Genomic DNA, 23,788 nt, shown 5'->3' with positions numbered 1-23,788 from the left:
AGAAAAATTAATACACACACCACTGTTCTACAAAAGCTGCAGGCCTTTGAATGAGAGTTGATTCATTCTTCACAGTTATCTTCAAATGCACAGCTCTGATCTCCTCTCTAATCGCATCACAGACAGGGTCAGAAAGGAAGCATGGAAAAACACAAGCCAAGCAGACCACATCACATGTGTCTCCAAAGGTCTAAGGCACGAGAGAAACCAAAAGGCAGCATCTGGAAAGTTTTACTTTTTATTTTTCTAAAATACAAATGTCTGTCTTGTGTTAGTAACTTTAATATGATAGGCCAAATGCATCCAGTAAAAAGGAGGCACTGGCTACAGAATTCAAAATACTGAATGTATTTTCTGGAAAGAAATTTATTCTGTTGATCTACACTTCAGATATAACATTGATTCAAATTCATTAGTTATTATTTTTACATCAGAATCTTTGAAGTTCGGGACTAATAAACTGGAACTTGAAAAGTTTTTAAAGTAAACTCCTATTAATGTGTAGATATGGATCCATAAAAAACATAACCAAGAATTTTATACACTTTATTAAAAGATCAAAAAATAAACAATAACAATATAGAAGTAACATACTAAAATGAGTAGCATTATGCACATTTCTAAAGCACGTACAAGCACTACAGCAATATAATGTGGCAAAAAGAAACATAAATTCAAAGCGTACACCCTGTTGGTAGCAGTTGAGGGAATGAACTATCCTGTTATGGAACTGAAATACTGCATTAACCTACGCCTGTCTGGATCCAATGATATTTTAATTTCTTACAATTCCACAGGGCTAAGTGTAATCATTTGTATATATTTTCTAAACTATTCCATTAAATTGATATCTAATGTTTCCCTTACATTGTTTTACCAGAAATGCCTATGAAAAGAAGAATGTGCTTCAAAGATCTACTTTACACAGTACAGTATAAATGTTTTTATATATTTAAATTAAAAATTGACAATTTAGGAGAACATTCTCTCTTTGATTTTAGTGATTGCCTAAAATACAATTCTCTATTTATAAAAAAAAATAGTGATCTTTTGTCAGGTGATGTAATAAAGGGTGAGGAGTCGGTTCATTTTCATGATCTAAAAAAAAAAAATAAAACAAAGCTAATTGGAAAGAAAAAAAAAATCCCATAATCCAATCTAAGAATGGTCTTATCATCCCCTCATCTGCTAGGATACAAAAGCCATGGCAACAAAATCATTTGGCTTCCACCACTATCAAATAGCATCTGTGTACAGTAATAAAGAACTGGAACCTTGTAATTCGGTGTCAGGTAATTCTCTCTGTTGTGTGTTTGGAAAAATAACTTCATTTTATTTAACAGTTGTGTTATTTTGCATGTTTAAATATCTCCTTTGAGAGGCATATAGAGTTATTTTTGATGATAGAGGATGTCAGTAAAGATCACTAGCAAAGATTTTAGCAGTGTTGTCATGATCATGCTCATACCCCGACAAAGTTTGACCAGCTATGATTCATTTCACATAGTGCAAAATATTTTTTCTCTCATAATCCTAGAAATGAGAAAGAACTTGATTATAGAAACTGATGATGGCAAAGGGAAGCCATAATCGTGTGGTGGCTTGAACTAGCTGATTATTTTGTATTAAAATCTAGGTTATTACATAACACCACGGAGAGAAGAAACATCTGATTTTTCCTCATTTTAAAGACCCTGGGGCTGTTCCAATTCAGCAAACCACCACTTGCACAGCCCTGTGGTGCAGAGTGGGCTGGCTGGGCACACGCTGGCATTGCCAGGGGTTGGGAATGCTGGCCAAGGAACAGCTCTTGTGCTTGGCAGCAGCAGCTCAGCCCCCAGCCCTGGGGCATCCACCAAAGGGTGACAGTCACACTGGATGCCACCTCCCACCATTCTGCTCTGGGGGACTTGCCCCTCACTGCTCGAGTCAGGACCAGACTCATGGCAAAACCAGTTACTTTTCTGAAGCAAAACTGGGGCTTGGGTTTTGCAGAAAAAAAAAAAAAAAAGAACAAAAAAAAAAAAATCCAACAAAAACCGAAGCTTGTTCCAATCAAAAATAAATGGGTCAACACAGGCACTTCAGCTGCTCCAAAATCCCCCAGCACTGCGGAGTCCCAGCAGTACCAACACAAACAGGAGCAAGAGGCTGCTCACTGAGGACCCACAGCTTTGCTCTCCTTTGGTGGCAACTCAAAGGGGCTTGTTAGTCCCAGCCTGGAGCACCCAGCCGGCCACACTGCCACCAGCCTCCACCTCCCTGTCCCAGCAGCACTACCCTGTGCCTCTCAAATCACACCATGGCTGTCACACAGCACAAAGAACTGGTCCCAGACAGTCCCAACCCATCCCTGCCCATCTATGGTTCACCAGCTCCTTCCGTTTTGTTACCTTGCCCCAAAAGGTTAAAAAAAAAATAAAAATCAAGAAGTTGTGACATTTCAAATTCACTCTGGGATTTAAAACACTCACCACAATGACAGTCACCTCCCACATATAAACACTTCAAGACAGAAATAGGATTAGGTGCTAGGAAAAATGTGTGTGTGCTGCCACGGACCTACCAGTCCTAATAGGATTCACCGAGAACACAACCTATCAGAAACATGACCTGGGGTGTGTTTGAAAATGTAGGCTGATTAAAAAAAGTAATTTGAATCTTTGCTAGTGACCTTACTAATTAATTCCACACCGTTTCCCATTCTCTGTGCTGCAGGTTGGAGCTGACCTGTTATCAGTCTGCTGTATAATAAGCTATGGCAAACTACAAAGCTTTTACAACAGCAAAGCAACATCATGCTTTCAGATAAGTTTTATAGCAAAAAACTCCTCCTTTTCAAAGCCTTAGTAATACCTATCTCTTTTACAAACTTTTCCTGTATTATTACAGACTTTTTATATTCAAAATAAGTTCCAAGGATTTCTTTCGTGGACTATGTACATAAGTGCAAAAAAGGTGTGTCTCACACATTCGTACACTAACTGAATCAGTTTAACTGCAGCATATTTGTATCTTCAACACTGTTACGGGGTCATTCCACAATATTTTTTTTCTTATGTACAGTTTTTGCTAATATAAATTAGTATTAAAATAGTTATATGCTTAATTATTTAGCCCTGATCGTAACGTAATCGTGTGAGTGTTCAATTTCTGGAGAAAAGAAAATTGCAGGCAAAGCTACAGTACTGAAACTGATTAATTCTGAATTGCCACCGTGTGAATGGATGTGAAATGAAAGCAAGACCGGTCACTACGCTGTAAATACAGGCTGCTGTGTTCCCCAAGTGAAAATACTGTGGAATAACCCTTGCCACACAACAATTTCTACAAGCTATAAAACCTGACTCTAAATCCATGTGTTGTAAACTTCTTGACTGAAAAAGTGACCTTAAAGACACAAATTCAGCGTTCACATGGGACTTTGGGATTTTAAAAATATTCAATCATATCTTTATCTGACAGTATCGAACTGTACCTTTAACAAGCTCATACTGTTACACATCACTTTTAATTTACATGTGAAAATTTCACAAATAATGTATACAAAGGTAGCCATGTTGTAGTTTTGTTGCCATAGCAACAACAACTTAATATAATTAGTTAACAATGAATCTATCATTGTAGGAGTTACATACAAAGTTAATTTTGTTCTTAAACTGTAAACTATACAAACTAGTTATGGACTGTATTCTATACCTTACCATGCTTCAGTGTTGGTTTAGAATATAACTAAATGGGCTGAATACATGTATTAAAAATTTTAAACTTTCTCTAACTCTCCTTCAAAATTAAATTCATTAGTTACTAAAGATATCAAAAAAAGCAATAATGAAAACCTTAAAAACTAATGGTAGAGAAATGAAAATATATGACATGAATTAATGCGTTGTAGCCTAGTAACAATGAGTTGTAGCTCTATTTACATTTGGATTAGGCTATCAACTATTTTTTTTTTAAAGTTATTACAGTCTTTAACATACAGTATATACTCTAAGGCCTTCAACAGGCACATGGTAAAATCAGGTCAATATCAAACTAAATCCATTCAACAGGAATGGGAAATTAGATTTTCCTCATAAATTTCACCTTTTTCAATTTTCATGTCTGTGAAATGTACAAGGGATAAACAAAACGAGGACTCCAGTTTCTCAATCCTTGTGTACCCGGCGTGTCCTAGAGCTACTCCTACCGCGTGCCAGCGCCAGCCCCGGCCGGGCCAGGGGACGTCACCGTGTCCTGCTCCGGCCGCCTGTGCCACCGAGGTGCCCCCGGCTGCGGTGCCAGCCCCGCGGGGTCCCCGCTGCAGGGGACAGCGGGAGCAGCAGCAGGAGCAGCAGCAGCAGGAGCAGCGGGACCCCAGCCCAGCCCCAGCGCCGCGGGACGAGCGCGTCGGGAAGCGGCGCGGGCTGCCCGGGGAGGTAACGGCTTCTAGAACGTTGCGATGCAAAAATACACAGTCAAAAATCATCAGCTAAAAATTTCCAACTAAAAAACACGGCTGATTGTGAAATCATGTTCCAAATTACTAAAAACACTGTATTTAACAAAAATAATCTTAATAGTTTTACGAATCCATTTTATTTTAAATCCCTCTTTTATTGTCTGCTTATGTTACAGTTTAGTAGTAGTACTTTTTATTGAAACTACTAACAACCTTTTTTCGTGAAAATGATCAATCTCAGCTTTCATTTTCCCTCTGCATGACCCGTTTTATCCAAGTTTCAGCATTTCTTGCATATTGTTTGCATAAGGCTGAGAGAAATGGACAAAGAGAAATAACTTTGGATAAATAAAAAATATAGGTTCATGGAAAGTGGGAAGCTTATAAAAATGTCACTAAAATTATATTGATTTAAACAAACTTACATACATCTCTTGTCAAATAAAGGATGATATTCATGCTTTTATGACATTTGTTTAGAGTCACTAACTAGCTCGGTGACTTTGTAATAGTCTATTTAGGAAATTTATAGTCTGGCGACTGGTTTTTTTTTCTTTTCTTTCTTGAACAAAGAAAATTAGAGCAAGTCATTGCACAACTAGTTTAAATAGTGCTACCTCAAAATGGCATTTTTGCCGAGATTGTTTTGAATTTGGTGAAGTTTAGTGCTTCAAGCTTTTCTTTCCTTAAACTCATTTACAAATTAACTCTAAATTTGCCAGCAATATAAAAACTGTTGTGGCACCTAATATAACTACCCTGAACATCCCTCATTGGACCTCTTTAATAAAAAATAATCCTTAAACGCCTTTTTTTTTCAGTGCTTTAAATGTGACATGAAAACAGCTGTATTCTAGGTTTACATTCTATGCACATCTATGCCAGATGTTTAAGTCGATAAATAAAATAGGAGGTTACATCAAAGTTTCAAGATATACAAAAATCCATTTAGCACTGAAAAAATTTCAACCTCCTTGAACTCATAAAGCCATACAAGCTTGAATGCATCCTTTCTGGCTTAAGAAGATCAGCTCTGTTCTTTGTTGAGGCACTGGCACAGGTTGTGCAAAACCCATTTTTGATACACAAATAATTTCAAACAGGAAGTACTCAAATCCACTTTTTCCACTAACAATGTTATGGTTTTGGGAAACAGAAACACAGTGGTGAAAAGAACAGGTATGTGGTCACCAATACAAATGAGAGTCACTGATTTCACCCCTCTGCTTGTGAGCACAGATGGCTGGGGAACATCCACGGACACAAGCGACCGTCAAAACTCAGGGTCCATAAAAGAGGTCTTGGGGGGATGTTTTTTTCCCCTTTCTATCAGGGTTTGGTTCAAAGTCTGCTGAATTGAACAAAAAGATTCCTCAAAGCCTTAATGAACTGGGCTCCTCAAAGATTCATGCTATGAGTGAGTCTCCATGGGCAGATGGTCAGAGCCTGCCCTGGGCTCACAGGCTGCGCCCTGGGTGTGCCACCATCACTCGTGGCCCATGGAGACACACATCCAGCAAACTGTCTGTGCTCATACTGCAGGAGGGAGAACAAGGAATATCTAACCAAGGCCAAGGAACTGGGAAAAGAGAAGAAAATCTGGTGTCTGAATTTGGCACTCTACAGGACCACTCTGAGCTCAGGGTGGTCACCCCTCCAGACACTGTGAGCTGGCCTCTTGCTTGATTCTCTCTGTATGGAGTTTGTGGATTTACAGCAGCAAATCCACCTCTTCCACAATGCCAATGATACTGTAGAGCTACGATAGGGATGAATTTGGCGGGATCCTCAACCAAAATGCATTTCTGCAGCCAGATTGTTCAGCAACGCAGCATAACGACAGGCGGGGCTGTCCAGGGTGCACGGGCTGAAATGGTTTTATTCGTGCGTATGAAAAGGAGGTATTGAGAACTAGCCCTTGTTGTGCAACAAACATTGCTCTTGATCAAGTAGAAGGTGCCAAAATAAATCCACTGACCGACAGGAACTCCATTAAGACAAATGTTTATCTTCAGCAGAAAGCTTATGCTGAGCTTTTTGCTGCTTTGTTACTGCTGTGGTTGCTTTAAAGGGCCACAGATCACAGGGATGGGGGAAATAATCACCCACTTATGGAAAATTGTGATTAAATAAATGGGGCGTGCTGACAAAATTTCAACAAGAGACACATATAAGATTTCAGGCCAAAATGTTTCAGCATGCTTGGTGGAGACAAGCCCAGGGCTCGGTGCTGCCCAGCCTGGGCTGAGCCACGGCCCCGGGCCCTCCCCAGCCAAGGACTGGCACCTGCTCCTCTCCAATGCAATGAGCTTTTGCCCAACTGAAGCCGTCTCACTCCACCATCATTTTTTTGTTGTTTGCTTCAACTGCACCATGAGAACAGCGAGAGAGATTGTGCGCCGTTTGCAGCTGAGAATGCACTTCAATGGACAACAGAGCTGCAGAAATCCCTTGATGCTTACCCCTGTCTGAGCAAATTGTTCCTGTCCCCTTACTGAGCCTGGGCTTTTGTGTTTGTTTTTTTTCCCCAAAAGTTTCCAGAATCAGCTCATTGTATTGAAAGAAGAATCCTGAACTGGACTAGAATGATAGCTGTCTTTTCACATCACTTGTACTAAAAATTTGGAGACTATCTGAAGGCAAGTTTTAAATGATAAAAGGAGCATTTAACATAAGCAACTTTAGCTGACATTAACAGCAAAATCCAGCAAAGGGCAGAACATTCTGTGTCGTGTTTTTCAAGCACATAATTCCTGTTTCCCACAATAACATTTTTAGTAAAAAACAAACAAAACCCCATAAAACCTACAGTATATGAAAACTTAAGACATAACAATAATGAAAAAATGGTATTGAGTATACTTGATAATGATGTACACTTTAAAACAAATCAATAGACTATGATGTAAACAAAACAGTAAGATAACACTTTAAAAACAAGACAAACATTTATCCATCGATAGTATACAGTAAACCAACAGTCCGCTGTGCAGATGCACTTATCATGATGGTAGTCATAAAATGATTAAGTGTGTTAAAGTAATGTGTTATAAAAGTCTATTATAATTTCCTACTTGTATATCTCATATAACAGAGCGCTGTTTGTTAATTGTTTCTATAGTGCTTTTTTTTTTTCTTTTTTTTTTGACATTCCCATTGATCAGTTTTTGGTTAACATGTAGGCTGCAACAGGCTTACTGTAGAGGTGGTAGAGAATGATAGAGGGAAGAGGGGAATATATACAGAAAGGCCATGCGCAGCTTCCCACCAAGAAGTCCTGGTGCTCCATAATTTTACTGTTCAGAATTTCAACATGGTCTGCTGCAGGGGAAAGAAAAAAACAACGAAGAAATAGTGAGAAGTTAATACATCTATGTTTTAAAAGTCATTCTAATACATTTACATCCTCAATGTGTTGCCCAAGAAGTTGTCATTAGTGTGTTGCAGACAGATATTTTATTCCATTAATTTTCTGATGTAGGGAGAAATTGTCAGTAACATACTTGGCATCCTCTTAATCTGCATTTCTCTCTCTTTCACACAATGACAGGGCAAATAGTGAAAGAGGGAGGTGAACAAATAATAGTCTTGATTTTTGGATGGGATGCCAAGTAGAGGGTGGCTAAGGAGAGGGCCAAAGGAATTTCTGATCCGTGTTAGCTCTTGTTTCCTTTAGACAGTCACATTAAATCTGATCCTAAGGATTTAGGCGACTGAGCCCAGAGATCAAACACTGACACAGAAACCCTGTGCTCAGGGCCCCTCTTCTGGGAGCAAATTGCCTCTTTGTGATGTACTCATGAAAATCCTCCACTGAAGAACCCAACAACTTATCTCCTGCAGAGCTAGACCAATCAGCCTGGCTACCAGGACTACTTCAACCATGGAGGGAAAGAAAAACAACTGTCAGAGCAGCAAGGGCTTCAGTTACCAAAGCCCCACTAAGGGAAAGTCTCCTGAAAAAATGCTGAAAACATTCAAGATGAAACTCTTCCAATCAAATGATCTCCTTATTGGGTGTACAGGCTGTTTTACACATGTTATGGAAATGGGTGAACATGTCATGTCTGTCTGCCATTTGGAACAGCAGTACAGTCTAAGCTGAACATTTTCACTAATGTGGACAAGCTTGGTTTCACCCCTTATGAACAGGGTCCACAGCCACAGTCAGCAGGTCATGGATACACATGGTATTTAATTAAGGTCAGCAGAGATAAGGGCCACCACTGAGAAAGTAGCTTCTGTTGATTGCTAATAGATATCATCACTGAATTGATTGCCAAATTAATTTCCAGTATTTTATTGCCTGTAATATGTGACCTAAGGAAGAAATGGGTTTGCATATCTGCATATACAAAATGGCTGCTTTGAGAAAGACCTCTTGTTAAATTGGCTGAAGTCTCTTGAGGTAAAAAAACACAGCCAAGAACTGAAACTACTCAGAGATTTTAGCTCATGAACATCAGCTAAAATTCACAAAGAAAAGCAATGGAAAAATGACACTGCTGCTATGGCTGTGAAATAGTACTCTGTAACTCCAAGGACAAATTCCTCCATCACTCCCCTCAGAGACAACTATCATCCTAGGGAAGCCCAGGATCTGCAGGTGGGGTGAAGACTATGTTGCTCATGACATTCATTCTGGTCTCCAACCCACCATGAGACAGGCCCTCTCTGCAGCTGACCAGCAGAGTTCTGCCCAGACTGAGCCAGCCTTGCAGATGCACAGCAGCTGCTGCTGACCCAATCCTGCTTACCCCAGGAAAGAAAATATGTCACTAACAGCAAAAGAGAAGTTACACCTTTTCAGCTGACTCATTACCAGAGCAGTCTCTGCCATCAGCACTGCAAATCCCTGAGGTATCTGCAGGCAGCTGGGAGCTGTGCAGAGCCATGTAAACCTGTAAACAGAGCCATGGGGCTGGGGGATGCACAGGGAGGCTGTGACCACCACAACACAAGTACCTGAGACAAAGGAAACTCATTATACACCACAGGGCTGGTCTGTGTCTGTGCTGCAGCAGCTGAATTCCTGTTGAGTCAGCAGAGCATGAAGCCAATGGGGTCCCATGGGCTCAGTCCCTCTGTCTGAGCCAGCCCTGTGCTTAGGGGATGCAGTGCCCATGTACAAATCAATTCACCATAAAGAGAAATACCAAAAAGGAACTTACTGTTCTATCGGGAACTTCTACATCTGTGAAACAAACATGCTGCTACTCAGTTCATCTACTGATAACTGGGATATCTACAGCAAAAAAAACAAAGAACACAACACATTAAAACATTGCCTTGAAACCAGGCTGTTCATTCTGTCTTCATTAGATTAATATGTACATCAGTGTCTTATAAAACAGGATCCACTCCCAAGTCTTTATTTTGCTACACTTAAAGAACAATGTAGCTGCACCACTACTGATGCCTTGTGGAGTACCTGGTGATTGTACTGGGATTTGAACTCCATAGACTACAAGGAAAACAAAAATGCCCTGAAACTATCTGGCTCAAACAGGACTCACACAGCCACAGAGCAACGCTGCACAGCAATTTCTGCTTTCCTCTCATGACCAATACAAGTCTGAGTAAGACCTGCTCTACCTGAAAATAACAACAAAGCACAGAAAAAGACTGGCAATTCCTACTGCGAGCAGTAAAACACTGCCTAGGACTTATGCAGGCAAAACTCCTACTGAAATCCTCATGACCTCACACCAGCAAAAGCCTAGAGGATGCCCCCAGAGATATTACTGGTATTCAGCATGGATAACAGCCTCCTACAGAGCAAAGTGACACCCCAATTCCTTTGCAATAGCTCTAAACCTGAGAGCATGACAAATAAAAATGCTAAAATTAGTCCTGGGGGAAAAATTTTTTGAAAAGTGTTTGAAATGTCTCTGGTCTAACTGGGAGAAGCTGTGTCACACCAAATTATCAGGACGCATCACTAGGACAGGTTGTGCATATACAGTTCAGGACTGGTGCAGAAGCAGCCATCACACTCAGTATCTTAAGAGGAAAGTTTTGGAGAGAATTATGGCTTGGCACACATGCATGGAATCCTGTACACTTATGGCAGTGCTACAATGGCACGTACTGCACATCCAGAGTCCTCTCTGTAGGGATGGGTGACATGCTATTGGCATAAAAAAAACTTTTCACAGTCTCACCCCCGATTTTTGGTTTTTTGGGGATTTTTTGGTAGTTTTTAGAGTCCAATTTTGTGGTGGTGGGGGAAAGCCACTTTATATTTCCACTTCCACTTTCCAGCCCAGAGAGAACAAGCCAAAATACCACAGGGAAGGATGCTCGGGGTGGTATTTCTGCTTGAGACTGAAAGCAGAAGCGCTGCAGGTCTTGCGTGACTCCACACTCGGCAGGCTGTGTTTGGAGGAGCCGGGGGGAGGTGTGGTTTTGGAGGAGAGCCCGCGGCCCTGCCAATCGCCCATCCCTACGCTCCGGCCGGGCAGGCGGAGCGGCCCCTCTCCATCCCCGGCCTCACGCTCGCACACACGCACACGCTGCCTCTGCGGGACGGACCCGCGCGGGATCCAGCCCTCGCCCGGTCCTCAAGATCTGAACACGTGAAAGAAAGCCATTGAAAGGGCCAAACCTGATTGGCGGTAGCTGTTGCAGCGAAGGGGACGCTGGTGGCAGGAGTTGTTGCTGCAGACACAGTGGTGGGCGTAGCACCGTGCATCATGGGCACTTTCGGAAGGGAACCATGGAAGCGACATACAGGAGGGTGGAGCATATATATATTTTGTTTGTTTGGTTGGTTTTATGTAACCATGGCAACATGTGGTGGATTTGGGGGCGTGGCAGGAATCACAGCAACAAGCCATGTGACATCGTCATGAAGGACACATCGGGGCGCAGCATGCAATCACAGTGCAAAGCAAGACAGCGTTGGGAAAAAAAATAAACAAGAGAGAAGGGGAAAAGCCAATTACAATTATAATTAAGGAAAAAACCAAAACATTCTCAACACTTAGTACATTTATAAGCAGAACAATGATGTATTAGACTCCGAGGGCCAAATTTCCAAAGGGGGGAGAGGATGGGTGTGCTAGCAAAAGCCCACGTCAGCTCGCACCCGTGGGGAGTTAGACACAGCCAGTGCACGTTCCTTTGGGTGGGGACATTTTGGCAAGCGCACCCTCCCGCCCACCTGGGAAAGCTTGTCCCCTTCCCTCCCCACCCCGTCCCCGCCAGCAACCAGAGGTACATGATGCACTTTGCAGCGGCTGCCGCAGCCCTTTCACCAGGTTTTCTCGCCTCTCTCTAGCAGGGACAATGTTTTGGCACGGGACAGAGCTGGAGGCACGGCAAACGAGCGGCTGGCAGACTGAGCTCTCTCCGTACAAATTCAGCATGCTCCCTTTCCACCCTAATTCTATAGGATTTGGCAAAACTCCCCTCTTGCAGGGTGGGGGGATGGAGAGGGGAAGGGACAGAGAGGGGGAAAATACACAAATGCATCTGAACAGCTACAATTTGCAGGAAGAGCATCCGAAAGGACAACATGGCAGCAGGGAGCTTGGCAGCCTCCTGAAGCTGCACGTCCCGCAGAGCACAGTGCTGGAAGGGATGCTCTGGTGCACACACGGGCATCCCCCACACCCAAGGGGGATTTGTGGGGTCGAGGAGCCCAGAGGAAGGCCCAGCCATCCCCACAAACATGCGGTGGGGAAGCAGACTTGCCTTCCCCTCCACCCCAGCAGCACGGCCAGCCCCAGCAGGGAAGGAGCGTGTGCCTGTGGCTGGGAACGCTCCGGCCATGAGATGTTGGAACGTGTGGGTTGGGGTTTCCTACAGGCAGAGGTGCATTTGAGGGACTCAGCTCCCCATCATGCAAGCAATGTGTCCTCCCTGTACTACAGGGATAGGCAAGTTCAAGAGCAGAGTGTTTAGCCATTCATGCCAGAGCTTCCAGACCTGCTCTCAGAAAGCCTTGCACCCCCCCAGGGCTCCTGCCTCTCTCCCTCTGGCTAAAGCAGGCACACACCTGGACGCTGGTAGTCTTGCATAACCTTGGCTAGAGGATGAAAGCTCAGCTTTCACCTGCCCTCCTGTGCCCAGCAGCTGTAGACAAGAGGGGAAGGTTCTCAAAGGCCTGCAGAGGTTTCATCAAGACCCAGATGCCGAGCCTGAACAGAGTGGATCCCTGCAGCACTAATGAGCACATCCTGCCTCCCTTTATCCCACATGCACCTGCAGTGGTACCTCCCTATGCTCTCCTGTACCTGCACACCTAACACTGTCCTACAGAGATGACTCTCCAGCCAGTCCATGGTCCAAACCCTGCTTCTCTCACTGTACAAGCAGCACCCTGCTCTGGCAGAGGGGCTGACCCCAGATGTGCTCCTCCTTAGCACCTTGTTAAACCAGTCTCCTAAAATATCCTCAGAAGGACAACTAAAAATCCAAACTTAAGTCCGCCTGTTGCTTGATACAAAATAAAACAAAAATAAGCCAACAGGATCCTCCCACTTCTATTTCCTTGTGTCAGATGACTTAAATGGGTTGTAAAGACATTTAAGTGACAGATTCTTGTCTCTGAAGCGGAACTAAATAGGGGTGGGAGCACATCACCTTGGATTCTCTTATTGTAAGTCACATGAAACACTGCACTGCACAGAAATTAAAAGGGATACAACCATTTAAGCCTTAAAGAAGACAGTGGATAGACAGTCACACCATTCAGCCACCCAGGTTCTCACTGATGCATACTAACTTGCAGTCTCTTTCAGATTAGGAAAAGTTGAGAAGTTTGTGTAGAAAAACCTACCAACGCTTGCAGTGGGTGTCATGCACAGAACTGACCCTGCACACCATGCATTGAAGCGTGGAAAGATGAACAAAAGGGATATTTCATTAGTGAAGCTTCAGTGTTAGATATCACTTTAACTAAAAAGCAGGTATTCTCTTTGCAGCATTCAGTATTTAAGCACATGCAACCAGATTCTGCATATTGGTATATCAATAGTTTAAACTCAGTTTAAAGAGATCATAGCAAACCAAATTAATTCTTTAATTCTTGCGTAGTAGAGAAAAAACTCCTCCCACCTTAGTATTAAATTATATGATTGATCCCAGAAATCAGGGTTGTTTGGGATTTTTTGGGTATTGGGTATGATGATTTCTTTCTGATCGTGTCAACAGAAAACAAATTGCCCTTAGAAGAATGTCACACTCATGTTAAAATTGACTTTCCAAAAGCAATTTACTCCCGCAACCAGGGATCGTGATTCAAAGTCTCTAGTTTAAGCTGAAAGAGGCATTTATTTTTCTGGACTTGAAAAAATTGCAGTGGTGATGCAATTTTCAAGAGACAGCCTGACTCCCCCCTGCCATGGCAACCCATGATGCTGATCTCTCAACAACTGAACAGGAGATACTAAGAAAAGCAACTGCTCCCTTCCCCTCCCCACAGCGAGAGCTGCGACGTGCCACCTCTCTGCTTTGCTCCCTGATCACTGCCAAGGCTGAGCCCAGAGCTGGAGCCTGATGTGTAACATAAATTCATCACAGACCGTTCTCTAACTGGAAATTTGCTGCTCTGCCCAGCATTAATGTCTTCAGACAGAGCAGTTGCCAGTAAGCAGCCCTGTTATGCATCAGCCCTGTGTGTAATTTCATTGCCATGATCTCAGTACCAGCGCAGCGAGGGCTGGTCACAGCTGATTTATGGTGCTCCATCAGAAACTCCTGTCCTAATGTCAACTTTGGCAACTGTGACCTTGAGGAGGAGCAGTGTGTAGCCAGCTGGGGACTTGGCACTCCCCAAGGTGTCCATGTTTCCTGAAGAAGTATTTCACTTGGCACCTGTCAGAGCTGTGCTAAGGTCAGCTCAGCCCAACCTTTCCAAGGTTTTGCAGAGCACAAGGTAAAAGGCTACTGCTCCATCTCTCTGCATGAGATTCTGCTTCCCTGGAAGAACATCTTGGTAGCTGCTGAGTTCTGAGTGTTTCCAAGGGCTCTCATAACAGAAAGGCTACATGAGCACAGGGTTTAGGTCCCTGCCCCCTGGACCCACACTCCACCTTGCTCTCAGGACCAGATTGTCTCTAAAGCTTTTCCCCTGACCCCAAAGAACAACAGTACCAAGGTGCAACTCCACTGTGTGTTCACCTCCAGGGGTCAGCCCAGAGAAACACTCTGTGTATTTTTGTAAGCATCATCTGACAAGTAAATACAGCATTAAACATTAAAAACACAGGGCATTAATTTTCCTATGGTACGCTGAATGATAATAATGATACTAAAATACGAGCTATCTGAAATATTCCTAATTCAGCCACTTATAATACTTTCCACTCCAAGCAGGTTTTGCTTTCCATTTGGCTGCAGTTAATTGGCCAGTCAGAAGACAGTCACATCTGCCACATTAATATTTCCAGTTCTATAAGAATTACTGAATTGCATCTTTCAATTTAACTCTGAGACCTTAAAGGTACAATAAAAGCTGGGAGTTAAATTGCTTTTAAAAAGCTTAGGGTATTGTACTAGTCAAAAGACAAGGAAGAGGGAAATATATGCCTTTAAAGAGGATTATATAATTTGTATTTACTAAAGACTAACCATTCCCTCTATAAACATCACAGCTGCTGCAATATGTAGGTCAGTGAGATACAAGCTCAGGGAGGTGCCTACAGCCTCAAAAGAGCAGCCATAGAGGTCTATAGACATTTTAACATGAGTCCAAAAGAGCACTACACAAGAGTCAAAGAATTAATTTGGGATTAACCAGTTGAACCATAAGGAGGAAAAACAGAAAGTATGAATTCAAGAAACATGCAGACATTTTTCTTAGTTTGACTGCTTAAAAAAAACCCCAAACCACACAAAAAGGGCTAAGAAGGATCTTTACATGTGAAAAGCTCTAAATTGTAGTAGGTGAAGGGAAAAAAGTCAAACAACAGATGTTAATTTTTCATCCATTTTTAACATGAAACTACACACCAATATTCTTTTGCTAAAGACTCTTACAAAACTGCTCATTAGCTGAACACCAAGGTCATAAAATAAACAACCATGATGATGGGAAAGCAAGGAGACACTTACCTGTAGGGATGAATGCAGGCTGTTGCAACTGCATGTTGGCTAGAGCCTGTTGGTAGTGGAAAACGCTTGGGTTAAAGACTGTGGTGGCACCATTGTTTTTTTCAAGTGCTGGCCTCTTTGGTAAAGGTTGAAGTGCACCAGGCGGCAGGGCCTGTGGATAAGGGAGTCATTAAAGACAAGTGGAGTAAATAAAGGGGCCCAGATGTAGGTCAAGCATGCAATAAATAACAGGGGGTCTTGGCTGCAAATCACCTGCAACTCTATCAACTTAGCGAGACAGGAAAGAGAAGAGCAGCTAAGTCACAGTACGAGTAGGAGGTGAAACAACAGCCTCACTAGGTAAGCAGTTAGTGAATGCACCAGGAGGAGGGGCAGAGTCCAGAAAGAGGAGGGATGCTAGGGAGCTTTTCAGCAGGACTGACTTGGGTACAGAGGGAGAAAAAAGCACTGGGAAAAGGAAGGGGAGAGGTGGTCACCTGGACAGGATGCTACAAAGAGCAGTTGCAGGCAACAAGCATTAAAAACCCCAAAAGAAACAGGAAAAATATAGTAGATGACTATTGAAAACCCAAGAAGATTAGCATAAGCAACAAATACCATGGAAAAAAAATGGATGCTTGCCTCTGGTTCAACACCTGCCTACATGTATGTGTGCATGTGTGGAAGCGTGCACACTGTGCAGTCAACCCATGTGTCCAGATGGTAAAGCTGTAGCTGTTGCCAATTACACACATAACTTTACATTCACAGTAAAATGCATTTCCACTTGTTAGTAGAGAGGCTGAGCAACATGGTCAAGACCAGGCCTGATTCTCCACCGCTCACACCAGAGGCACAGCCCTCCACCAGCAGATTTGGACCAGATCCCACTTTATAGAAGGTGGCCTCCATCAGTCAAATACTGCTCACTCATTATTAACAGTGGAAAAAGCCATTGACAAATCCTTTCTTTTCATTCTATCACACCACCGGGCTTCTTCCAGCCCGTCAAACCTGTTTCATGATCAGACTTGGTAAAAAGCATTAACCCAACTCAGGAACTTTTCTCAGTGAGTTACTCATCATTCATCCAAGCATGTCTCAACAGCAAAGTAGTATGTCAGGTTCTTAAGAGACAGGAATGTTTCTAATGATTTACAGCTTTTCATTGTACCCAAGTAAGAAACCACACTTTTTTCTCCACATTGTGATAGAAAAGGGTCCTTTTTAATTATGCCCCGCAGTCCTTTAGCACGTAACACTCCCATTGACGTCAATGAGATTTACGCACGTGGAAGTCATGCAGAATCAGGTCATTTCTGACTAGTTGTTAGTCTGTATCATGTAGCAAAGCAATGGCTGAAAAACAGGGTTATCACTCCTACTTTTATTTTAATAGGTCACAAATGAATGGTAGGTAATGGAGAAGGTTTGGCTAATGAAGGGTTAAAGCTACAAACACACAATACTCGGAAGGAAGGACACAAGTAAAGAGATTTTAAAGCATTATGAAGTTCAACACACAACAGAATGTAAGTGAAAGCTTGCAACAGTTTGTCGCCATCTAGAAACAGGTTTCACTTTAATTTGCTATAGGAGACTGCTCATCTGAGAAATGTTAAGCAACATACTTCCAGGCAAAACATTACTCCATCCTATCTCTACTCACATGGTTGCTTTTGGGTGGTTTTAATATTAAAAAAGAAAATGAGAAGAAATTGCATTTGCAAAACTGCCCTCAGACATGCACACATCCTTTGCCTATGCTAGTGGGCATCCACTCTCAGCACCAGGATTTAATTTTCCCAGATTTCTTCTGGCTGCTACCAAAAGACAGAAGTCAAAGATGGGACAATATTCTCAGAAACAGACACCAAAATCTTCCACTTAAGATCCTTATTTTAGGATGATGTATGAGTTTTCATTTCTAGGTAAGCTTTCATTGGTATCTGTGTTAAATCTGCCTGTTATCTACAACTTGTCTATTTAATGATGGCTACATGAACGTTCCTCCAGGCACAGGACAGAGCTGCAGCTTACACAGTCTGGAGTAGTTTCATGTACATCACAGAGGTTTTACAGCTTTAGAACAACTCAAGAACTTGCTACTTAAATTCATGCTCCTTATGGTACCCAATTGCTAAATAACCCTTTTCAGACACTTCCAAAATCTGCCTCAGAAGAAGAATGTACTAATTATAGCAAAGCAACTGCACCAGGCACATAATGGACTTTTGACTCCCTGCTTCTTGGCCAAAGGCTGTCACCAGCCCAAACCCCACAATGGCAGTGCCAAGAGCAGAACAGCTGAAGGCTTTGAGACCTTGCTGTCTTGTCCTGGCATATCACAGGACAATTCCAAAGCACAGCACTGCAGTCAGAGGAGATAACAGCAGGCCCCAGGGATGTCAAGACACACCAGACAACCCTATCACCCTCCCTCCTAACCTGCTACAGCCCCTTGGGAGCAAGGGAAAGAAAGGAACTATGGCAGCCTCACTGTTGCTCCCTCAACAGCAGCCAGGTGGAGAAACACAAATAAATGCAATATTTCCAGAGTGTTCTAAAGAAACAAGCACTCTGCAGCAGCTCCTGTGCCATGGGATGTCCAGCTCTCATGTGGGCTCTGTGGGCAGGGGAGTGAGGAACCCATCTTGATCTGCTGCTGGTTTGAAGCAGATCCCTTCCACCCCAGCAGCTGCAGGAGTGTTCCCACAGGATACAGGAAGATGTATGGGCTCCTCCTGTTGCCAGCCAATCTTATTTTAGATACCAAGGTGTAGGAAGGCCCAAGGACACAGAACAATCTGGCTTCAGCCCTTTACCAGCCTGTGTGCTGAGGTACGAGCCTCAGGAACATGCTCACTGAAAGATTCATCTATAATGCCTTGAAGAGGCATCTAAAACTGCACATGATGAAGCTGGGCCCATACAGCTCCTGCATGGGAAGTTGGCAGGACACAGCCCAAAACAAACGTGTCTCATTTGACACATGCTACAATTTTTGTATCACCCAGGACCTGCAGGAATTGTAGCAGCTTCAGGCGATACAACATTTCTTTCTTGCACCATGTCCTAGTTCTGAAGGAATCCTACAAGCAGGATATACAAAAGGCAACAGACACTCCTCATCACCAAATTCTGTAGCCAGTGTCACAATCCAAAAGAGGAATTAGACTAAACCCTCCTAGTAAAGAACTTGATGAGTTTACCTCATCCAGCTGCTTGTGCTTTCCCTCTGGACAAGCTCTGACCACCACAGCTACAGCAGCAGCTCCTGGACAGTAACTTTTCCCGACTTTATTAATTTTCCCTGTGTGTTTGTGTGCACACAATCTTTGCAGCAGGATCTGGCCATCTGCACCAGTGAAAGGGTTAATTCAGTTCAGAATCCATGTGATAGTCCTGCACCGATCCAAACTAACAATTTCCACTAATTAAATGCCAGGCAGCCTCCCATTTTTAGGCTGGGAAAGCCACATTCCTGCTCAAATGAGAATCTGAACAAAGAGACTTGTGCCACTGCTCTGCATGGCATGGAAAGCAATTCTTCAGCAAGACTGACAGATAAAAACACACTTCATGCTAAAGTCAGAATTTCCCACGTGCTGGTTAACAAACCTCTCGTTATTTTTTACAAGACGAGAACTGGATTAAATCTTTGCAACAAACAATTTAATTGCACCTCAAAGTTCCCCTCAGATCTCTATCTCCTGGGACCAGATCACACTTCCACCTTTCTGCACTCAGCAAGGAGGGGCTGGGTCTGCTGCCAGGCATGACAAACAGAATTATCTGAGAGGGGGCAGAAGCAGCACCCGTTCCCTGGCAAGCAGCAGAAGCCAAGTGAGCAGTTTCCTCTGAAGACCAAACATGCTCTTATCACCCATGAAGGGTTCAGAGGAGGTGACATATCCTAACAAGTGGCTGCCAACCTTGGATGGGTCAGAGCAGGAAGGCTCATACAAAGCAGCTTCTCTCAGAGGGTTTGTTCAGTGGGAGAGCAGTTATGGGCTCTCCCACTCTCTGCCAGACTGTGTCTCCTCAGAGTGGTGGCCCTTGGAGAGGGCAGCTGTGCAGGTCCTGTGTCAGCTGCGAGCAGAGCGAGTGAGAGGCTGTGATGCCATTCACAGCATCATTCCACCACTGCTGCCAGAATCTGGGCCCTAGCAGGGCTTCCTACTGCTGCTGCCTAAAACTCTGATAAGGAAGCCTCTTGACTACTTTAACCCAAAAATAAGTCTTTGGAGAGGAAGGGGCGAAGATCAGCTTCTCCTCCTTAGCTCTGGGAATGAGAAGCAACATCAGCTTGATGGTTTCACAGCTCCTATGTGTCCACTCTTCCCTCTCCCTGCTATAGCTGGGCAACAGGAGCTCTTTCTTTTAAAATGTATTGTGTCCCTTATTCTTTGGGAAAACAGGAAGGTGTTGTCTTCTATGGAGCCAGAACTGACAGCACTGTGAGGAGGATAGCTTTTGCCTCACTATGAGCATCATAAAGCCAAGTAAAACATATTATTTGAGTCATAAAACAACCAAGGCCAGCATATATGAGGACAGCTTGTGGGCAGAAGCTCAGGGAGCAGATTCCATGCTTGAGACTGAAGCAAAAGGCATCCAGAGCAAGGTGCCTTTGGTGACACTATCCCAGTGGGGAATGGGGGATGAACCACAGACAGAGCCAGCTGAAGGGACAGCCAAGTCCCACACTGCACCTGCTTCAGTTCCCAGCACAGATCCTCAAGGATGCTGCTTAGCCCTCTTCCCCCTAAATCTCAGTAGTGCTCATTACACAGAATGCTCTTATGCAGGGCAGTAACCAGCACAGCACTGCCAGGCAAGGCTGTGATGTTTGGGAATACAAAGAAAAGTTACTGGATCTGTCCTGTAACCACCCAGTCCTCTGGCATTCAGAGCACACTGCAGACCTTATGAGCTAAATGCTTAAATTCTCCCTCAAACATTGCATCTTGTGACTTCCAAAGCTGCCAGCGTTTGGAAAAACACTTCAAAAGCCAGAGCTGCCTCCCCCCGAGATTATTCACTGTCTCCAAAATACATCTAGGCTTCGGGAGGCAAAGCTCAGACGTTAATGGATGGTATGTGGGGCACAGGATTGGCATGTCTGAACGCACACTGAACATTTCTGGCTGGGATGGGCAGTCTCCCCAGGCACTAACACCACAGACAAGAGCAGAAGGCTTTCATGCAGATTAAGATGGTTACGTGCAAAGCGAGAAGGTGAAAGGTCCAAGTACCAGGTCAAAGGTTGCCTCGAGCGGTCGCTTCAGTGATCTGACAGCTGGCTGAGTCTTAATTAGCAGGCAGCGAGCACATGATGGACATGGGCCGGGGAGGGGGATCAAGCACAGTAACAAAAACAGCAAGCAGAGGTGTGTCAAGAGAGAGCAACAATTTGGGAAGGCGAAGAGAAAAAAAAAATTAAAAAGTGAATGCGTTATACAATCTATTAAAAAGACGAGGCATGCACAACATGGGGTGGCTGGGTAATTACCTGGCCTAGTGGCAAGTCAGTTATTTTGCCTCGGTAAGGTTTAAAAGTAAAGAAATGTCATCACAGGACACGTGCTTTGGAGCTTTGTCACATCAGCTGGCACGGCAGGGACGGAGCGCTCAGGGATCAGCACCTGCACAGGGACTGGGCTCCAGCCCTCATGCTGCAGCTACACACCATGCAGAGGCCAGCAGAGCACTCGTGGAGGGGGAAGGACCACTGGAAAAGGAGGCAGCTTCAAGCACATGCTTAAGTGCTGTTCTGAACTGGGGACAGAGCCTTACCCAGTTCATCCAGTGCTGCACTGACTTCAGCCAAGCAGGAGTGAGTAAAGCTGCTACTTGTGCACATCAAGTAACTGCAGGACTGGGTCCCTCAGAAATGCTGAATTTAGATTTGAAGTCATTCTAAATCTGTTTTACAACACAGACCCATAGTCTGGCATCTGTTTTTCCCTCCAAGAAAATGGAGCACCTTTCTTCCCTTTTATAAAGTCTTACACCTCAACAGGTACAGTAAATGCATCAAACCTTGAAGAGTCAATGAATAATGTAGGCTGTTTTGGTAGCAGGGGTGATGCAACAAGCCATCAATAAATATTTTAAAGGTTCTTGTTAACAGCATACAAATAGGGTTAATTACATTTTTAAGAGAAGCCAGCTGGATGAATAAAACATGCATTGGCTTTGGTTAAGTAGCAGTGTCCTAGATAATTAGTGAAAAAGTAAAGATTCAATTGTGAAGAACACCAGAGTTTCATTTCAGAAGGTTATTTTTCAACAGAGCTGGACTCTTATTTCAACAACAATAAAAACAGTAAGGAAACTAATAAATAAGCTCTGCAGGACAAATAAATACTGCAGTATAAATTAATTGCTCAAATTACATTCCAGGTAATATTGATGCTACAAGGAGGGCACTTGTTTCATTTCTAGAACTGCCCTGGCTCTGCATTAAATTTCATTATGAATTAAAAGCAACATCCTTTACTATTTTTAAGAAAGAAAACGGTATTTAGAAAAATTTTAGTGGCCTTAATTCTAAATCAAAGAGGAAACGAGAGCCTTTTTAATATTAATTAGAAAAATTTTAAGAAATCATAGAAGAGATGGAAGGGACCTCTAGAGATGAGCTAGACCAACACCCTGCTCAAAGCAGGGTCAACTACAGCAGCTTGATTGAGACTCCATTCAGGTTCAGATACAGGTTCTCAGTATCTACTAGGATGGAGAATCCTGTCATAGTGCTAGATCTTTCTTTGGTAAATAAGTTTTTCCTTACGTTTAAATGGAATATCCTGAATTTCAATTTGTACCCATTGCTTCTTATCTTTTCATTGGGCACCACAGGGAAGAGCTTCCCTTCACCTTCTTTACCTCCCACATCAGGAATTAATGCATATGGATAAGGTAAGGGCCTCTTCTTCCCTCCCCAGCTCTCTTATCTCTGGAATTAACAGGTCCCATTAAACCCAACTCAACAGAATGGCAAACATTTATATGAGCTAGGAGCCACCTGGTGAGACTTCCTTGACTCATGTTCAGAAATGTAGATATGAGTAGCCACAATTCAACTTAAAATGCAAGTTGGACCATCTCTACAAGGTCCAAAGCATTAAACAGGTCAGGAAGTCACTCTTGTTTTGTGTCTTGTAATTTCACTAAGTCTTGGCAAAGGTACTGGACACAAGTTTGCTAATCTCAGACAATTGATACCATCTGCTTTTTGCAGAGAACAGGCCAGGTTCTCCCTGAAAAGGATATATTGTGTATTGAGGAAGCTGAACTGACCCCTATGACTCAGCCAGGGAAGGTGTTGGGTGCTGCTGCACTTGCATTCATGTCACATCACAATGTCATGTCAGCAGATCACAGGGCTGGGCACCACGTCCCTACCTGCTGAGATGTACTGTGCCACTGAGGGCTTCATGCTGTGGTGAGCACAGAGACAGGATGAAGAGATGGAATGCATTTTGCACATGCTCTCAGCTCTCTAGTCAGCCATTTACAAAGCTCTCTACTTTTCCACAAATGACACATATGACACGTGGAATCCCTTAGCAATGGAAATGCAGCTTGAGAGGAGCTCTACTTACCATTGCAGCTGCAGCTGTCTGGTTCACCTGGTGTTGAGCTGCCTTGATTTTGGCTTGCAGGTGTGCAGGGGGATGAAAGTACTTGCATTTCTCCCTAGAGCATCGACCTTTGATGTAATCCATGCAAACTGTAACAGTATTTTCATTTGTGTCTATCATTGCAATATCTATAGGGTGAGCATAGCGGCAATCATTCTCACCACGTGTGCAATTTCCACGCTGAAACTCTCGACAAACCTTAAAAGAAAGTCACATTGTTGAGCAGAACATGAAGTTACTTTTCATTCAGTATTTTCAACACAGAATATCAGTTCAGTTGGCCACATTAAGCCATGTGTATATTCTAAATCCGTGCTCATCTGGGGTAGCACATATATCAACACACACAGGGGCAAGTGGTTCTACTCACAACTGCTTCAGGAGGTGAAAAGAACCACAACATTAATAAGGCCAATTACCAAATGCAAGTGAAGTACAGAATTTGTGAAGAATGGAAAGTGACCCCAGAAAATCAATGCCATTTGGACAAAACTTTTGCAGCTCAGGATTCCTCCCCTGCCTCTAAAGCTTAAATGTTAATAACTCTGCCATTTGTGTCTCACCTGGATTATGTATTTGTTATGGAGCATACTCTTAGGCAAGACATTTAATTTTAAATGTTACATGCTACTGCTATTTGCAACAAGTACTTTTT

At 43.2% G+C, this 23,788-nt stretch overlaps 1 protein-coding gene across 5 annotated transcripts in view; it reads right to left on the bottom strand.

Annotated features, from left to right (window-relative positions):
• Positions 1–224: 224 nt before the first annotated feature.
• Positions 225–23,788, bottom strand: part of MBNL3 (muscleblind like splicing regulator 3) — a 91,718-nt gene continuing 68,154 nt past the window's right edge. For 3 of the 5 annotated variants that reach the window (XM_058032980.1, XM_058032982.1, XM_058032981.1), the window contains exons 5-10: positions 23,095–23,331; positions 15,506–15,656; positions 13,230–13,265; positions 11,052–11,146; positions 9,616–9,689; positions 225–7,765 (exon numbers count right to left, since the gene is read on the bottom strand). In XM_058032980.1, coding sequence (XP_057888963.1) covers positions 9,633–9,689; positions 11,052–11,146; positions 13,230–13,265; positions 15,506–15,656; positions 23,095–23,331 — 576 coding nt within the window. In that variant the 3' untranslated portion in view covers positions 225–7,765; positions 9,616–9,632. The remainder of the gene's footprint in view (positions 7,766–9,615; positions 9,690–11,051; positions 11,147–13,229; positions 13,266–15,505; positions 15,657–23,094; positions 23,332–23,788) is intronic. The other 2 variants (XR_009115159.1, XM_058032983.1) reach the window with 2 other exon arrangements.

The sequence above is a fragment of the Melospiza georgiana genome, chromosome 12 (genome assembly GCF_028018845.1).
Source record: "Melospiza georgiana isolate bMelGeo1 chromosome 12, bMelGeo1.pri, whole genome shotgun sequence".
In the NCBI taxonomy this organism is placed as follows: domain Eukaryota; kingdom Metazoa; phylum Chordata; class Aves; order Passeriformes; family Passerellidae; genus Melospiza; species Melospiza georgiana.
Note: the sequence above shows the minus strand (reverse complement) of the source record. Positions and strands in the feature narration are given on the sequence as shown.